The sequence below is a fragment of the Zea mays genome, chromosome 6, assembly GCF_902167145.1.
Source record: "Zea mays cultivar B73 chromosome 6, Zm-B73-REFERENCE-NAM-5.0, whole genome shotgun sequence".
Lineage (NCBI taxonomy): Eukaryota > Viridiplantae > Streptophyta > Magnoliopsida > Poales > Poaceae > Zea > Zea mays.
Window position 1 is genome coordinate 121,908,203 of NC_050101.1, and position 19,989 is coordinate 121,928,191.

The 19,989-nt window shown below is 45.0% G+C and overlaps 1 protein-coding gene across 1 annotated transcript; it reads right to left on the reverse strand.

Annotated features, from left to right (window-relative positions):
• Positions 1–18,177: 18,177 nt before the first annotated feature.
• opr3 (12-oxophytodienoate reductase3) lies at positions 18,178–19,688 on the reverse strand. The gene is made up of 2 exons (NM_001112360.1): positions 19,273–19,688; positions 18,178–19,174 (listed from the first exon to the last, which is right to left on the reverse strand). The coding sequence occupies exons 1-2, from the start codon at positions 19,622–19,624 to the stop codon at positions 18,393–18,395; spliced, it is 1,134 nt and encodes a 377-aa protein (NP_001105830.1). The 5' UTR covers positions 19,625–19,688; the 3' UTR covers positions 18,178–18,392.
• Between the last annotated feature and the right edge of the window lie 301 nt (positions 19,689–19,989).

Sequence of the window (19,989 nt, forward strand, 5' to 3'; positions counted from 1 at the left end):
CTTTTAAGTAAGGTCTCCAACTTTTAATCTACTCAAAATCTATGCAGTAAGTATATTATCTATGTGCAACTACGATTTTACTTGGAGTGCTGTTATTTCTACAACAAAATAATTATGTAATCTAGCTTTCAATCCTATCAACTAGCATGTTAACTAAGCTAGAAAGGTAAAACACACATCCAAGGTACATTAAATAAATATATAAGATAAAGATCAATAGAGATGCAACATCTCATTCGACGATGTTGGTATATTTACCAAGTTATCAAGAAAATTATTATTTTTTCCCAACCCTTGTCGAAGCCTCTAGCAAGTACGCCCTTGATTGAACCAGCTCTGAATGAGCTAGAGCGCTCATAGGAAAGCCAGAGTTAGTCAAGAACTAAGTCACCAGCTCCTTCCACACACAACCGTCATGATGTGACTTGACCAGGGTCTTGGCCTCCCTAGGACCAAGCCCAAACTCCACCACATCATGATAGTCATCGCGCTGAGTTGGACAAACATTAACGATAGAAGGGCCAAATCTAGGCTAGGCATCAAGATCAGGATGGTTATGAAGTTGAAAAGGAAAATTCCAACTATGGCCGAGCCCATCGAGATCAGACTCATGAAGGCCTCTCGTCATCTATTATCAAGTCATTTATAAATCACTTAGGTAGAGTCAACTAGCTAAAGAACTCCAAAGCTATTGCGGTTGTCATATGATGGCCACACCAACCCATCAGACTAGCTTAGGATCTACTAGTTGTCTATTAGAGAAACAGGATGAGAATCATTCATCATGGCCAACTACCTATCTTAGTTGCTCCTGAGCCTAGAGAAGATATACAACTATACATCTATGCTATGTATCATATGGCATTATATTCTGTTGGTTGAGAGAAAGGTGGAAGACAATGTTCATTACATACAGTTTTTAGTTTATTTCATCAGCCAAGTATTGAATGAGTACAAGGTTCAGTACTTTCACATATGAAGTTGGCTTATGCATTACCCATCACCTCCTGGAAGCTTATCCACTATTTCCAAGCACATCTGATTGAAGTTCATACTTTCATCCATATTGTTAGAGGTCCTACACAACATGGATGCAACTGGTAGAATTGCTAAGTGGGCCATAGAGCTTGGAATCTATGATATAATTTTCAAGCTATGGACTATCAAAGCTCATGCTCTTAGTGACTTCATGGTAGAGTGGACCAAGATACAAGTTTCAATTGAAAAAAATCTAGATTACTAGATAGTCAATTTTGATGGATCACTATAACTTGGTGGGGCAGGAGCATACATGGTTATTACTTCCCCCAAGGACCGAAAGTGCAAGTATGTATTGTAGATACATTTCTGTTGGGGACTTGTTCTCAAATGCTATGAATTAAGAACAAGGCAACATAAAATGTTAAATGTTAATGTCCTTCGCTCGCTGAAGCATTATTCCTTCAAGGGTTTAATGAACTTCGGACGAAGGTTAAAACGATACAATTACGAAGGTTGAATCTTCATAATTGAACTCTCAGAGATTATATAAAATAATGCGAGACATAAAGCATTAAAGACAAGTAAATTATAAGTAAACAACATCATTTACATATTATATAAACTTGATGTATTCAAATATAATATTAGATACATTTATACCTCTGCCTTGGCAAAGGATAATTTCCGAGTGATGTGATTGCAATTACAGGGATGCGTGAACAGTAAAGGAATACTGTTCACTATTTATAGGCACAGGACACAGCCTGTGAGGAATTACAATCATGCCCCTCATAAAAGTTTACAACATTGACTCAGACCTTTATGGACTAGAAGGTCATTCTATCTTTAAGTCGGTTCGACCCTTCATCTTCGGATATGTTGTAATACCGAAGCCTCATGAATGGTGCCTTCGGCGTCACGTATGAGCAGCTTCAGCCGAAGCTGTCCCTTTCTGCAGGACCTTCGGCGACGAAGCATGGTCCCAACAGTAGCCCCTTCGCGGTGCTAGATCGTTTTTCGTAACGAGCTTGATCCGTGAAAAAAGTCTCTTAGGCTTCAGGAAGCCGAAGGTCCGAAAAACACCTTCCCTGAGCTCGTTGTCGAGAAACGATATAGTTTCCGAGCGCCTAGCGGTCCCACCCTGCAAGTTTACTATTTGGTCTTTGCGGCCCACCGCGCAGCGGGTGCGAGCAACTGTTTGCCTGGTGTAAAAATCCTGACGATTCACCTTCTTACCTGCAGCACTATATAAACAGACATGTAGGTGTGAAGTTACCACAGCATTCATTGCTATTGCACTGTTTTGCTGCCAAAATTTTTAACCATAGCCGAAGCTTGACTCTCGCATTCAGACGAAGCTCCAGTTTAGTGCCTACTTCGTCAGAAGAAAAACTTCGGGAGAAAAGGTTATTTAATTCCCAAGAAATCTTTCAAGAAATTCAAAATTAAATGGCTAGGGTGCGCTCTACTGCTAGAGTTGAGCGTGAAGGTGACGAAGCCGAAGGTGTGGAGACCGTTCCTATCTCCGAAGCAATGCAGCGATCCGGATTCGTGACCTCGGAAAAAATCCCTACTGCCGAGACAGAACAGACTGTTGCCGAAACAGAACAAGGAGATATTGAGGAAGATGATTCTGACGATGATTATCATATTGCAGTACCGAGCAAGCCTAGCCATTTGGACTTCGGAAAGTCGACTATCTCCAAGGCTGATTTCTCCAAAATGGTGAAGTCGGGCTATTTCAGTGAAAATGAGAAGAAGCTTCTTCGCTTCGGGGGGGGGGGGAGGAAACTACTCCGAAGCCAGAAAAGGATGAAATAGTTATTTTCAAGAGTTTTCTGAAAGGTGGGTTGAGATTTCCTTTGAATAGAATGATTTCTGATGTGCTGCAAAAGTTTGGGATCTATTTTCATCAACTGACTCCTAACGCCATTGTCAGGCTTAGCGTTTATATCTGGGCTCTCCGAAGCCAGGCGGTGGAGCCGTTTGCCGACAGCTTTTGCCGAGTTCATGAGCTGCATTACCAGACTAAGGCCAGAAAAGATGGATTGCATGAAAATTTTGGTTGCTATAATTTTGCCTATCGGAAAACCACAAAATTTCCTGTGATTAGCTACCGGAGCAAATGGTCGGCAGGCTGGAAGTCAGAATGGTTCTATGTCAAGGTTGACGAAGACAGAGAAGCTAGTACAGAGCCCTCTTGAACTGATCTTCGGAGAAACAAGACCCCGTTGCAGAATGACAGTTGAAGGTCCAACTTGGACCGCACTAGCTGAATTCAAAATTATTGCAGAACACATTGGCACTAGAGATTTAGTGCAGGAATTTCTGGCCTTCAGAGTATTTCCAACTATGAAGGAGTGGACTATGCCGAAGCTAGAAGCGGACCTCTGCCGTTACCAACGACACCATATCGCCGGAAGCTTGCTTTATGCTAATTTCAAGGTAACAAATATTTTTGTTATTTTATTATTATTATTATTATTATTATTATTATTATTATTATTATCTTTTGGGCCATTTTCTGACGAAGATCGTTTCGACAGAGCATATTATTAAGTAAGGTTCTAAAAATGCAACAAGATCTCGAAGAAGAGAAGAACAAGGCCGTCATTCAAGATTTAGCTGAAAAAGTTGAAAATTACGAAGCTAATCTGAAAAAGAAAGACTTCACCATCCAAGACCTTGAAATCGTGGTTAAAGAGCACGAAGGTGCATTAGAGAAGAAAGATTTTGTTATTCAGACCATGGAGGGTTCTTTGGCTGAAGTCCAAAATGAGAATAGCAACTTAAAGAATGAATTGCTCCAACAGTCGGAAAAATTTGAGCAAGAAAAGAAGTATCTTGAAGCAAGGCTGAAAACTGAGGTGGATAAAAATTCAAATTTGCAGAAATCCTTTAAAGATCTTCAAGAGAAATGCTTAAGCTTCGGCAGCCGATGCATGCAGCGTCTGAAGGGTGTGTTTCATTCTGTCGGAGCCAGCTCTGCAAAATTTACACCTTCAGCTGAAAATCTATCCAGCATATTAGAATATATTGAAGGCGAGGTTGATGCCCTTGACGAAGTCATTGGTGGGCATGCCGACTTTTGCGCCCTGGTAGCTTCCCGAGGCACAGCCGCCGCTTTTCTGAAGGCTGGCTGCACGCATGGAAATATTGTGAATAGACCAAACTTCAACTTGTCTGCATCAGATCTGATAGATATCCCAAGCCTAGCCCGAAGCATTGGAAATAGATTCATGACCCAGATCTGGGTAAGTGGCGGGCGGAAAATGGCAGGTGACGAAGCTCGAAGTCATCTTAAGCCGGTAAGAAACTTATGTTTGTTACTTTTACCTTCTCCTTGAAATTTGCACCTTTTTTATTTTGCTGTTTGATATACGCAGGATGACGAAGCTGAAGAATGACGAAGCTGAAGTCTGACGAAGCCTAGCCTGAAGCTGGATAGTTGTTTACAATATTCTTTCCTGCAAAAATTCTGGAGAAACTTTTGTAATATAGTTAAGAAACAACTTATGTAAATTTGTACATACCTTGTAATATATTTTGTTTCTGCCCTCTGTGTACACTCTACTTTGCTGTGGACGAAACTTCTCTTTTGAGCCGAAGGCGAAAAACACCTTCCCTTCTTTTCGTACACAACGAAGCATAAAAATTTTCTTTCGAATTTCTCCTTATTGCCGAAGCATCTGTGTTTTTTGTGCGGTATGATGATGATTCTATATATGTCTAAATGCATGTTTATGAATGCAAATGACATGATGAGATGTCTTGCGCAAATGAATATCAAAACATATATTAAAAAAACCATAATCAAAGTCCTTCAGCGTTGACTTTTCGCTGTAAGCCTCCCTTAGGAGCTTCTTCGCCTTTTACTTTCAGCGGAATCAGCGTTTATTTTTCGCTGTAAGCCTCTCTTAGGAGCTTCTTCGCCTTTTACTTTCAGCGGAATCAGCGTTTATTTTTTGCTATAAGCCTCCCTTAGGAGCTTCTTCGCCTTTTACTTTCGGCGGAATCAGCGTTTATTTTTCGCTGTAAGCTCTGCATTCTCTTAGGAACGACTTTTGAGCTTCTTCCTGTTTCCTTTTCTTTTTTCTTTTGCATTTACATTTACATTTTTGGGGGATATCACTTTCATAAAATTGAAATAAAGAAAATTACATGTTGTGGCCCCATTAAAAACCTTTCTCCCCCTTTGGAAAGGAAAAGGGTGCCACAAAAAGGAATATAAAAAATTACATCAAGCTATACATAATATCGCCGAAGCTCATCCGCATTCCTTGATCTAGGAATGTCGTTGCCGTCCATATCCTTCAATCTGTAGGAACCGGGTCTTGACGAAGATACTACCAAAAAGGGACCTTCCCACTTCAGCTGTAATTTGCCTACCGTCTCAGGGTTGGCTACCCTTCGAAGTACCAAGTGTCCTGGTTCAATGTTCTTCAGCTTGACCTTTCTGTCACGCCATTTTATTGTTTTAGCTTGATATTTATTGATGTTTTCCACAGCTTGAAGTCTGATTCCTTCAATAGCATCTTTTTCTACAGAGCAATCAACTTTGTCTTCGCTTTTTGCCGAAGCTACTGTCCTTATTGATTCTGCTTTGGCCTCTTCTGGGGTTATTGCTTCGCCACCGAACAATAGTTTAAAAGGTGTAAAGCCTGTTGACCTTGACATGGTTGTGTTATGACTCCACACCACTTTGATTAGCTCGTCTGGCCATTTTCCCCTGGGCTGATTGAAGATTGACTTCATTATGCCTGTCATTATGATCCCATTAGCTCTTTCGACAAGTCCATTTGACTCTGGGTGTCGGACTGATGCAAAATGGATCTTCGTGCCAAGTTGGTCACAAAATTCTCTGAAGGCTTCAGAATCAAACTGTGTCCCATTATCCACAGTAATAGCCTTCGGCACTCCGAAGCGACAAACAATGTTTTGCCAGAAAAACTTTTGAATAGTAAATGAAGTTATTGTAGCTAAGGGCTTTGCCTCAATCCATTTGGAAAAATATTCCACTGCCACTACCACATATCTTAAGTTCCCCTGTGTTGGTGGTAATGGACCTAGCAAATCAATACCCCACCTTTGCAACGACCAAGTGGGTTGTATTAATTGAGTTAAAGACGAAGGTTGTTTTTGATCTCTTGCACATTTCTGACAACCTTCGCACTTTTGAACTAAATCCGCTGCATCCGAAGCTGCCTTTGGCCAATAAAATCCTTGGCGAAAAACTTTCCCAAGCAAGGGCCTAGATCCAATGTGAGATCCACACAGGCCTGCATGTATTTCCTTCATTAATTCTATACCTTCGAATCTGGATAAACACTTGAGCAATGGGGAACAGACCCCACGCTTGTATAACTCCCCTTCTATTATGACATATGGTCGAGCTCTTGCTTCTATTCTCCTGTTATAAGCTTCGTCGTCTGAAAGAAAATTACCCTGAAGGAAAGAGATGATCTCAGTTCTCCAATCTTCACTATAAACAGGGGATATGTTAAGGATTGCTCTTTCAAGGAGCTCGACCGAAGGTGCTTTTATTGTTTCAAAAAATACTTCCGAAGGTATAGGCAGCCCCTGGGCTGCTGACTTAGCCAATAGATCAGCGTATTCATTTTCTCCGTGAGGAATATTTTTGACAGAGAAACCTTCGAAGGAAGCCTCAATCCTTCGGACTGTATCTAGATACTTTTCAAGCTTCGGGTCTCTTGCTTTGTAGCTCTTGTCAATATGACCAGAGATAACTTGAGAATCAGTTTTAAGGATGGCCCTTCTGATTCCCATTGCCTTTAATTTCCAAAGACCCAAGAGCAGAGCTTCATACTCAGCGATGTTATTTGTGCAAATAAAATCAAGTCTTACCGCATAACAAGTTTTAACTTTGGAAGGTGAAACCAACACAGCAGCCGCTCCTGCTCCGAAGGTTCCCCAAGACCCATTGCAAAACACTGTCCATGCTTCGGCATCTTTATTTGTTTCTTCCTCCTGAGCCCCTGGCGTCCAGTCAGCAATGAAGTCTGCTAACGCCTGGGACTGAATCGAAGATCTATGAACATAATCAATACAAAATTCATTGAGCTCTGCAGCCCATTTTCCAATCCTTCCAGTAGCTTCTCGGTTTCTCATAATATCCTTCAGAGGTTGTGAAGAAGGAACAATTATGTTGTAAGCTTGAAAATAGTGCCGAAGCTTCCTGGAGGCCATCAAAACAGCATACAGTACCTTCTCCAATTCTGTATAATTTTTTTTGATAAACTAAGAACCTCGGATACAAAATATATTGGGGCCTGCCTCTTAACTTGGCCTTCAAGCTTCTCTTGGACAAGTGCTGCACTTACCGCTGAGTGCGAAGCTGCCACATATAATAACAAAGGAGCCCCTGGCGTAGGTGGAGTTAATGTTGTTAGATCTATCAAATACTGCTTCAGCTCTTCGAAGGCTTTTTGCTGGATTGGTCCCCATTGAAAGACTTCGGCTGACTTCAGCACTTCGAAGAATGGTAAGTTTCTCTCTGCTGATCTGGATATGAATCTGTTGAGAAATGCCAGCCTTCCTGTCAATCGTTGAGCCCCCTTTTTTGTACTTGGTGGTTCCATTCGAAGTATAGCTTCGATTTTACTTGGGTTGGCCTCAGTTCCCTTTGTTGAAACTAGGCAACCAAGAAATTTCCCCTTCTTTACTCCGAAGACACATTTTTCTGGATTCAGCTTTAGACCAGCCTGTCTAAAATTAGCGAAGGTCTCCTGTAAATCAGCAATGTGGTTATCTTGCTTCGTGCTTTTTACAATGATATCATCAACATATCCTGCCTATCTGAGAATGGAGAACCTTCGCTATCATTCTGCTGAAGCTTCCTCCAGCATTTTTAAGCCCCTCGGGCATCCCAAGGTAGCAATATGTCCCACTAGGGGTTATGAAGCTGGTTTTCGGTTCATCCTCCTTCTTCATCTAGATTTGATGATAGCCTGAATAGCAATCCAGCAAACTCATAAGCTCTGATGAAGCTGCTGCATCGACTAAAGAATCTATCCTTGGCAATGGAAACTCGTCCTTCGGACAGGCCTTATTGAGGTCAGTAAAATCGATACACATTCTCCATTTACCATTGGCCTTCTTCACCATAACAGTGTTAGCTAACCATTCTGGGTATTTTACCTCTCTAATAACTCGGGCACTGAGGAGTCTTTTCACTTCATTCCGAGCACCTTCGGCCTTGTCATCAGACATCTTCCGAAGCCTCTATTTCCTGGGTCTGAAGGATGGATCAACATTGAGCGAGTGCTCAATAACATCCCTGTTAACTCCACAAAGATCATTAGCTGACCAAGCAAAAACATCTTTATTGTTGAACAAAAACCTTATCAAGGTTTTCTCCTGCTCTTCGGACAATTGAGATCCCAATAGCACCTTCTGCTCTGCTATATCTTTACATAAGAGCATGGGTTTTGGCTGGTCAGCCGAAGCAGCTTTTTCCCTTCTGAACTTGTATTGCTCACAAGCTTCAGTTCCATCTATATTATGGATTGCTTTTGAGTCTGTCCAATTTCCTTCGGCCCTTCTGGCAGCTTCTTGACTTCCATGAATAGCAATGGGCCCTTGGTCCGAAGGTATCTTCATGCAAAGATAAGCTGGATGCAGAATTGCTTCGAAGGCATTAAGAGTACCACGACCAATGATTGCATTGTAAGGGTATTCCATGTCAACAATATCAAACACAACTTGTTCAGTCCTTGTGTTGTTGATAAATCCGAAGGCCACTGACATTGAGATTTTGCCGAGTGCTACAATCTGCCTTCCTCCGAAGCCGCAAAGGGGATGTGTGGCATCAAGAATTTTATCTTCGGGCTCTTGCATCTGTCTGAAGGCCTTAGCAAATATGATATCAGCTGCACTGGCTGTATCAACCAAAACATTGTGGACCAGAAATCCTTTGATAACACAAGAGATAACCATAGCATCGTTGTGTGGATAATCCTTGAGTTGAAGATCCTCTTGGGAGAAGGTAATAGGAATGTGAGACCATCTTGACTTAATGAAGGGTCCTTGTACCCCGACATGTTGTACCCTTCTCTGTGCCTCCTTCTTCTGCTTCTTGTTGGCTGGCTCTGAACATGAACCGCCTGTTATAGGGAGTACCAGCTTCGGAGCCGAAGCAACTCCGTCTTGAATGTTGAACAAAGCCATCAGCTCAGAAAAGTGGAAGTGAGTTCACCGGAGGTGGGCGCCAATGTTGGGGACTTGTTCTCAAATGCTATGAATTAAGAACAAGGCAACATAAAATGTTAAATGTTAATGTCCTTCGCCCGCTGAAGCATTATTCCTTCAAGGGTTTAATGAACTTCGGACGAAGGTTAAAACGATACAATTACGAAGGTTGAATCTTCGTAATTGAACTCTCAGAGATTATATAAAATAATGCGAGACATAAAGCATTAAAGACAAGTAAATTATAAGTAAACAACATCATTTACATATTATATAAACTTGATGTATTCAAATATAATATTAGATACATTTATACCTCTGCCTTGGCAAAGGATAATTTCCGAGTGATGTGATTGCAATTACAGGGATGCGTGAACAGTAAAGGAATACTGTTCACTATTTATAGGCACAAGACACAGCCTGTGAGGAATTACAATCATGCCCCTCATAAAAGTTTACAACATTGACTCAGACCTTTATGGACTAGAAGGCAAATCTTCGGATATGTTGTAATACCGAAGCCTCATGAATGGTGCCTTCGGCGTCACGTACGAGCAGCTTCAGCCGAAGCTGTCTCTTTCTGCAGGACCTTTGGCGACGAAGCATGGTCCCAACAATTTCCTTAATACAAACAATGTTGCTGAGTCTGAATCACTTTACTTAGCATGAAAATCTCCATTTCACTTGGCATACGCTGGACCTAAGTCCTAGGAGACTTGATGCTGATGATAAACCAAGTCAACAAAGAGTGGACATGTAATGAAGACAAGATGATGGCTTATTGCCAGGAAATTCGCAAGCTTGAAGATAAGATCGATGGCATTAAGTTTCTGCACTTTCTTTGAGCTAAAAATGAAGAGACGAATGCAATGGCAAAGATAGACTCTTTAAGGTCAACGGTTCCACCAGGAGTCTTTCTACAAGTATTACATGTTCTAACTATTCAGAAGAATACACTATCTCCAATGGTCGAATCATCCAGTGGGTTAGACCTTGAGTCTTCTAAGACTCAGTCAACCGAGGTTATGGTTATCAACTCAGGCTAGTGTATTCCTTTCATTGACTATATTCAGGACAAGATCTTACCGTCAGACAAGTCACTCCAATTCATGTTCAACGCAAGGCTAAGACCTATGTGATAGTTGGTAGGGAACTCTATAGAAAGATTGCTTCATGGATTCTGATAAAATGTATCTTAACATGACCTTTCAAGCTAGTAAAAGTAGGATTCACATATCTCTCAGTGACTATTGACAAGTTTATAAAGTGGATTGAGGCCAAACCTTTGGCTAAGATAACAACAACTAAGGCAGTTGAGTTCATCAACAATATCTTCAATCGATTCGGCATGCCAAGGGCAATTATCACAGATAATGAGACTTGGTTAATAGCTAGAAAATCATTGATTACTATGACAACAAAGGCATTATTGTAAACTTCGCCTCCGTGGCATATCCACAAAGCATTGGTTAAGTGGAAAGAGTTAATGTACTCATACTTAGAGGATTTAAGCTATGAATCTTGGAACGCCTAGAACCATACAAAAGAAGATGGGTGTTAGAATCACTTGTTGATCTATGGGGACTCCGAACTTCACCCACTCTACTACTAGACAAACTTGGTTCTTCTTAGTATATGGATGATGGATCATTGGTTATGCTTTTCAGAGATGGAACATAAATATTTCCAAGTCCTAAACTTCACATAGGCTCGATCAGTGGATGGCTGATTCACCGACTTGGACAGACCCGAGGAAGTTAGGTACTCAACATTGATTCAACAAGCCAAAGATCAATAAGCTATGAGAAGTTGTCATGAAATACATGTTCATGATAGGGAGTTTTATAATTGGTGATTTGATATTACACATAATTCATGTTACAAAGGACGTACATAAGTTATCACCTATTTGAGGAAGTCCTTTTGTTATTGTTGAAGTCCTCCAACCCGGCACCTACAAACTTCAACTAGGAAATAGCACGATCATCACTAATTCATGGAACATCGATCAATTATGTCAGTTCTATGTTTAATTTTTTTGTGTCAAGTGTTTATCTCTCAACAACTCGATTGTCATGTTACACTCCAAAATGTTGGAGACTACCAATGATTATAAGTCAATGCAATAAACAAAGTCATTGTCATTTTCAGTCACACAAAATTTTGCGAGAAGAAAAAAAGCTATCATTACACTGATCTCTTCTCGAAAATTTTTAAAGGATTATAAATGAACTTGAAAGTCCGAGTTAGTAGCTAGAAGGCCATGATAAATTTTGAAGCCTAGTCTCAGATACAAGCCATGCATTGTAACCCGTTTGCCAACCCGTGGTACGGATGCGAAACCTTGACTAATTAAAAGCTAACTTTGGTTCCTAGCCCGTTAATACTTTTCTGATCAAGACTTGATCTTGTAGCATTGCACAACCGCGTTCAAGTAGGGGATGACTCTAGCCCTTAGGCTGTCCGCAACAGATCGTGTAAAATAGAGGATTTGCACTATATATTACACTATTTGTATAGTAAAGTTTAAAATAGCGGTATGATAGGATAGCTGCTGGAGACAGCCTTAAAGATAGGAACAACTGACACTGCTATATTTTTACTTTTTTTATAGAACGTACAGGAGAACTGCACATCTTATATATTAGAGAGGAAAAGAAACCTTACAAAAGAGGAGATGTTGCTGAGCAAATCTCCCAAAGACCCACACAAACCCGAAGGTAATTACAGATTGGTACTAAAACTTGATCCGACCTCGCCCAGAGCAGCAACTAAGCCCATGCTCCCAATCTCCTTAGCTCCTGCTATTGCCCAGCAAACGCACTCATCCGAGAAACACCTAAGAATCCTGGGTAAGGATGGAGTCTCCCCATGAAACACTGCTCTGTTTCTCTGGAGCCATAGGCACCAAGCCCTCAGGATGATCAGAGAGTTAAGCCCCTTTTTCCTGGTCTTGATAACCCTTAGGCTCACCTTTCCCCACCAGTCTGCAAAATTCTCCCCATCAGCCGTCGGAGTGAGGTGCCCCAAGCCAATAGCAGCAAGAATTGTGTGCCAAAATTGTCGGGCAAAAATGCACGCTGTAAGGAGATGCTGAATTATCTCTTGGGCTTGATCACACATAGGGCAAACATCTGGGTGTGGCATCCCCCTCATCTGTAATCTGTCAGTTGTCCAACACTTGTTCCTTATTGCCAACCAAAGGAAAAACTTGCATTTAGGAGGAGCCCAGGTCTTCCATAATCTCTTCCCAGGCTCAAAAACAGTAGAGCCGAAGAAAAGGACATTGTAACAGGATTTAGAAGAAAACAGCCCTGATGCCTCATGTCTCCAAACATGGTGGTCTTCCTCCTGAGAAAGTTGCACCTCACCTAAAGTATCCCATAAGAAAAGAAATTGTTGAATTCCAACCAAGGAAAGGGGGGGTTTGATATGAGCTATCCATTGCCTGTTTTCAAGAGCCTGCTCCACTGTCATAGAGGTAAGAGCTCGTTTAGCCACCTTGGACACCATTTCTAGAGCAAGATCTCTGATGGAGCATCCATTTAGCCACTTATCTATCCAGAACAAGGTATTAGAGCCATTTCCCACATGAGAAATCAGAGATGCTGCAAAAAGGTCTTTGACATGCTGCTGAATGGGGATAGTCAAGCCATGCCAAGGTCTGTTCCGATCTGTTTTTTGAAGCCATAGCCATTTGGTTTGAAGGGCCAAACACATATGTTGTAAATTAGGAATCCCAAGCCCGCCATACTTCAAAGGTCTTGTGACTATATCCCAGGCCACGAGGCAGCTGCCTCCATTCACCTCTTTTCTCCCTCTCCACACAAATCCTTTTCTGATTCTATCAATTTTGTTAATCACCCACTTAGGGACATTCATAGCAAGGAAGAGATAAACTGGGATGGCTGAAAGTACAAAGCGCACAAGGGTTGTCCTTCGAGCAAGGTTGAGGAGCCTAGCTTTCCAATTAGGTAGCCTATCCACAATCTTGTCAACCCAATTCATCAAAATATTCCTGCTAAGCTTCTTATCTGAGATAGGCAGCCCCAAGTAAGTGCAAGGGAAGGAAGAAGGGGTGCATTGCAGAATGTTACACCCTTCATGCAGCAATTCATCTTCACATCTTATTGGGATGACACAACTCTTGTGTAAATTAGTTACTAAGCCAGAAGCTTCTCCAAAACAGTCAAGAATGAGTTTGACAAAGTTTAGCTCTTCCTCCCTTGGCTTGACAAACAAGACTACATCATCTACATATAGAGATAATCTGGACTTCACAATGGCACCTTCTAGACTAGACAACAATTCTTTTTCTTCTGCCACTTTGAAAAGGCTGCTGAGGACATCCATCACCAGGACAAAGAGCATTGGGGAGAGGGGGTCCCCTTGCCTCAAACCTCTGTGATGTCTAATCTGTTCACCTGGAAACCCATTTAATAAAATTTGAGTCGATGAAGTGGCCAGCAAATTGGAGATAAGATTCCTCCACCTATTACTAAATCCAAGGTGGGTTAACACCTCAAGAAGGAATGCCCAGGAAACAGAATCAAATGCCTTTGTTAAGTCCAATTTCAGAAAAAGCTAGCCACTTTTTTCCTGTGTAGGGACTTGATTGAGTGCTGGACCAACATATAATTGTCATGAATGGATCTGCCTCTAACAAAAGCACTTTGATTAGCCTCTACCAACTTGTTGAGAAGAGGAGCAAGCCTATTAGCAAGGACCTTTGTGGAAAGCTTTGCAAAGCTGTGAATGAGGCTGATGGGCCTATAATCACCAGCAGTCATGGCTTCTGCTTTCTTGGGGATCAAAATAATATATGTTGTGTTTAGAGGCCCCAAATTCTATGAATTACCAAGGTGAAGGGCAGCAAGGGCAGCCATCAAATCTGCCTTAAGTATAGGCCAACAAGTTTTGTAGAATTTGCCTGTGTATCCATTTGGCCCAGGCGCTTTATCCGAAGGAAGACTGACTATAGCATCCCAAACTTCCTCTTCTATAAAGGGCAGCTCAAGAGCAGACAAGTCTATTGGAGCTCTGTGACACTCTTCTAACTTCAGAATTAGCCTTCTCTAGGGGCATACCCCTACAAATTAGAGTAGAAATCATGCAGCACCTCCTGTTTTTGCTCATGAGATGTGACCACTCTTTCCTCATCCAGTAAGCTGAAGATATAATTTCTCTTCTTGCAGTAACAGGCCTGCATATGAAAGAAGGAAGTGTTGGCATCTCCCTCTTTCAGATACTGAACTCTAGATCTGAGTCTTGCAACAGTTCTTTCCAGGGAAGCAAGGACCAGGCACTGATGCTTGAGTTTTCTTAATAGCCATAACTCATCTAGAGATAACACTCTACTGTCTTGTGCCATTTCCAGCCTGTGTAAAATCTCTCTCGCTATGCCTAGTTGGTATTTAACGTTGCCCACTGTTTTGTGCCCCCAAGACGGCAGGGCTCTGGTTAGCCTCTTGAGTTTTAGAGAGATCCTCTCTAGATGACCACAATTATGAATTGGCTGGTTCCAGGAAGTTGCCACCAACTCATGAAAGCCTGGCATTTTGGTCTAGAAACTCTCAAAATGAAATCTCCTTCTCCCCTTATCTTCTTCTTCTTTTAGCTTTAAAATCAAAGGGCAATGATCAGAATCTTTTGAGGCCTTGCTAAATAAAGTAGAAGCTGGAAACATCTCTTCCCAGCTCGAAGTACAGAAGACATGGTCTAATTTAACAATGGTGGGGGCCTGTCTCTGGTTGGACCAAGTATATCTTCTTCCTATCAAAGGAATTTCCTCCAGCTCCAATTCATCTATCCATCTTCTGAATCTTCTCAACAGGGCCCTGTTGATACAGGGGTTGTTCTTGTCCTCAGACCTGCAAATCTGATTAAAATCACCTGCCAAGATCCATGGTCCATCATAGCCTGCCCTGACCTCTCTTAACTCTTGTAGGAAAGCCTATTTAAGATTATCTTGGTGTGGCCCGTAAACCCCTGTGAGCCACCAAAGTGGGCCTGAAGCCTCCTGTAGCTGAATAGAGACCGAGTACTCTCTGATCACATGAATGTTGTGGGTGAAAACTCCATGTCTCCAAGCCACTAAAATGCCCCCTCTTGTCCCCTGTGCTGGGCTGAAAACAAAATTACTGTAACCAGCACCAAGAATGGAAAGGATATCAAAATTGGAGATGTTGCTCATTTTGGTTTCTTGCAAACAGATAAGTGATGGTTTGATGTCCAGGACTAGGGTCTTGACATTATCTCTCCTAGCCCTAATGTTCAATCCTCTCACATTCCAAATTAGGAAGCTGCACTGGTCCATTGAGAACAAAGAAACACGACCAGACAAAATAGACCCAAGCTTATGCAAGCTCAGATGTATCCCATCCAAACAGAGTCGCTAAGCCAGCGATGTGCTCTCTAGAGAGGGGTGAATTGTATAATACAACATATTTGCTTGCATCTCCCAGAGAGATGTTGCCATGATCATCATAGAATCCCAATTTCTTGCAAATAGTGGCTGCTGCTTCGGAGCCTAGCTCAGGTGGAAACTTGGCCACCCTCCTGGATCTCCTAGGCCTAAAATTTCTTAGAAGGGTCTTCTTTCTGCGTTTGGGGATTGGCGGAGGGCTCAACAAACCATTAATGGCTTTGGATATGTGCTGACTAAATTCTTGCAAGGGGGTCGAGGCTGCCGAGCTCACTGCCTGGGCATGAACAGGTATGTCATCTCTTCTTCTTAAATACACCTTAAAGCATGGGGGTTTTGCTTGCAATCTATATGTGATAATTTCCCAGGGATCTCTGACCTGTGCAGCATTAACAACTGGATCTACCGGGTCCTGCATAATTGGCACAGAGGCCCGGCCTGAAACATCAGCACAGTGACTTTCTAGGCTCTGGTCTATCCTCGGATAACCGCCAATCTCCTCTATAACCGACATTTCAGATGAGATGTCGTGGGGAGGATATGAAAGGGCAAGTTCCAAGGAATCCCCGACAGCTGGCTTCCCAGAATCCTTTAAGTCGAATGAGATCACACAATTTAATGAGGCGGGCCCAGGAACTTTAGTTGAATGAGTGGTTATTAATGCAGTGGTGGCTTGCGGGGCTTCAACCGAAGGGATGAGCGCCGGAGGAGGAGAAACCGAAGGGGTGAGTGCCGAATTTGGAGAACCCGATGCGGCATCCTCTGCTCCCAAGGGGTCCGGGAGCTCGACCGTCACAAATGCCCCTCCAGGCGCAGAGCCGGCGTGAGCACAAGGCCCGAGGCGTGCCAGGGGTGGAGAAACCGAAGCGGCGGTCTCTGCCCCCAAGGGGACCGGGAGCGCAACCGTCTCAACTGTCTCACCAGGCACAGAGCCGGCGCAAACACTAGGCCCGAGGCGCGCATGCACCGGCTTGCGAACAGGCGCCGTTGGAGTTGAACGTGGATTCCGCCGCCGCTTGTCGTGGTCCTGCTCGCGATCGTCGCCGGAATAGGGCAGCGGCGGCGGTGGCGAGGGGCTTCTGCCCAGGAACACGTCGGAACGGAACACCCGCACAGAGATAGGGAACACCAGTGTGCGAGGACAGAGGCCAATGTCACTGGCACTCAACTGCGGCTCCTCCGCAAGAAGATCCAATTCCGCCGGCACTAGCTCCGGTTCGTCGCACCATGCACTCAGCTTGAAGACTGAAAGATCGACGCCTTCCGCGGAGTCTGGGTGCACATCCCGGATGAGGCAGTGATCATCAAGAAGCTGCACTGCTGTTTCCAACCCCTAGAGGTGTGCAGGGATTCCTCTCAGCTCGATGTCAACTGGCACTGGCAGCACTTCCCCGCCGATGGCCATGGCTTGTCTGGACCGGCGTTTGATGTGAAGGCGAACGGTGGGAGAGACAAAAGAATTGCCGCCATTGTAGACCTGGCAGGCAACCTCTTCATTAGGGAGGAACGCGACGTAGGAATTTGGCGCAACACGATGGAGGTCGAGCGTCTGCGCATCGAGGTTAAACCTCACGGCGAGCGCGTCAGACACATCTGCGGCGCAGCCATAATTGGACTGATCAATGACAGAGATGATCAGGGCCCGCCGGAGATTATCCTCTGCCTGAAGAATCTTCTTGGTGTGTTTGATGATCCGCCTGGGCCTACCATTACACGATCATGGCTCTGATCAGCTCGACGTTGGGATGGCACCGCAACTGCTGCTTCCTGATCGTCGCTATCCCTCTGGTTTTCGGATCTTCTCTTCCTTTGACCACGACGGGTGCGCTTCTTCATTCTTCCACCGCCATCTTCTCCACCGACCTCAACTCTGCCAGCTAAACTTTCCTCAGAGCCGGCCATCCTAGATGACTGGGAGACAGGACGCCACACCAGGCCTCGTCGTGGCTGGGGTGCGCCTGATCGCCGGCGCGGGCACACGTAAGCACGGTGCCCAGGCAGCCGGCAACAGAAGCACCTCACCAGCCGACGACACACAACAGCTCGGTGGGAAGAGGAGAAGCAATTGAAACACTTCCCCCTAAGGTCGGATGGCACGACCCTGCGGAGAAGAGGAGGGGACTTGAGAGGACGGAGGCGACGTCAACGAGCTTGTCTTCCTTCAACCATTACCCAACATGCGCTATTGTCATCCTCCCGGTCTAGAAAGGGAGCAGGCCTGGGCAGAAAAAGAGCCTCCTTGTATGATGGCCTACGTCGATGAAGTCCCGGAGAAACAACAGGGGAGGAGGCCGGGCTTCCGTCGTCGCGCCACCTAAGGGCCTTGGAACGACCAGCGGCCAACGGAGCAGAGGAAGTCTCCGGCGCCAAGGGGGAGGAGGGAGTGGCCGTCGGGCCTGGAGTAGGCACCGACGTGGGGTTGTGGGGTGGTGAGGGTGAGGGAGGGAGGGGAGGGTAGGGGCTCGGAAGCACATGACGACCTCCAAGTCCACCATTATATATTTTTACTTGAACAAATACACACATGTACATGATACGGTGTTGTAAGTCTGGCTATAGTAAAGTTTAATAAAATCATTTGATCACAGACTAGCGTTTGTCGTTGCAACACACCGGTATACTCAACTAGTTTAGCACATATATCTTTTACATAAATTTGGTCAAATATAAAAAAACTAACTTAAAACAAAAACAATGCATCTTAGATATATATATTCAAATGGATGTAGTATCGATCTCGATCGTGCAGTAACCGTGATTAAATCGATCATCCACACAATTAAACTTGAGCAGCTAAGTCTTCGCTGTCGTCCCTAAGGAAAGGGTAGTCTGTATAGCCAACAACAGGGTCTTGTGTATAAAAGGTGGAACGATCATACTTGTTCAGGATCTCGTCTACCTCGAACCTTTTAGGCAGGTCTGGGTTGGCCAAGAACAGCCTTCCGTATGCGACGAGGTCCGCGTAGCCTTCGGCGACCACCTTGTTCCCTTTTTCCCTGTCGTACCCGCCCGCGGCGATGAAGGTGCCATTGAAGGCCGCCTTGAACGGCAGGAGTCCATGCGGAATCTGCCTACGGTCGTCGACGATGGCCATTCGCGGCTCCACCATGTGGCAGTACAGAAACCCCTCGTGCCTGTTGAGCTGTTCCACCATGTAGTGACCTAGCGCCAAGGGGTTGGAATCCGCACAGTTCAAGTAGTCCGCGAACGGGGAGAGCCTGATGCCAACCCGGCTCGCGCCGATTTCACGGACGAGAGCGTCCACGACCTCGACCACGAAGCGGCACCGGTTCTCGACGCTGCCGCCGTACTCGTCGGCGCGGTCGTTGGCGCCGTCCTTCATGAACTGCTCCAGGAGGAACCCGTGCGCTCCGTGGATCTCCACGCCGTCGAACCCGGCCTCGATCGCGTTGCGCGCGGCGCGCCTGAAGTCGTCGACGATCCCCGGGACCTCGTCGGCGCGCAGCCGGCGTGGCCTGGAGAACACCGTGCCGGACTCGGCGTCGGGTGGGAGCTGCGCGTCCGTGCTCGAGACCGGCGCCTGGCCGTCCGGCTGGAAATCTGCCAGTGTGGTTCACAGAAGGATCAGCAACGGCCGCCGGGACCACTCGAACGAGCTGACTCGCGCTTAATTTGCCGCCACGTACGTAGGTACGTACCGTTGGTGGATGCCCTTCCGACGTGTGCGATCTGGCAGAAGAAGAGCGCACCCTTGCGGTGGACGGCGTCGACGATGGGCTTCCACGCCGCCACCTGCTCCTGCGTCCAGATGCCGGGGGACCCCGGGAAGCCCTGCGCGGTGGCGGACACCCCCGTGCCCTCGGTGATGAGCACGCCGCCCCTGCTGGCGCGCTGCGAGTAGTACACGGCGGCGTGCGGCTGCGGCACGTCCCCGATGGCGCGGCACCGCGTCATCGGCGCCAGCACCACGCGGTGGGAGAGCTCCAGCTGCCCCATCTTGTACGGGGTCATCAGCGGGATCACTTCCTGTTCTTGTTCTTGGTGCCCCATCTTAGCTTGCACACTACTCAAATTGCTACCTTTACTTGATCTGCTCTGCTGCTTGCTTGTTTGCGCGTGCCAAAGCTATTTCTATTCGGTTATGCTCTACCCAGGCCTGGCCTTCCAATGGGGATTTATACGTTTTGATTCGAAGATAGTGCTCCAACCAATAGCTCATTGCCTCTGGCGGCGACCAGCCATTATTATTTCTCTTTTTACTCGGCTTCCCCTGCTCCAGTGTCCACAGGCCGTCGGAAATCGTCACCACTTTCGTCATCCACTAGTTTGTTATTTGCTGTGGCCTTTGACGGACGAACGGAAGGTGGTTGTGGATGCAGTGCGGACTGCTGACTCTGAAGCGCCAATCATCAGGA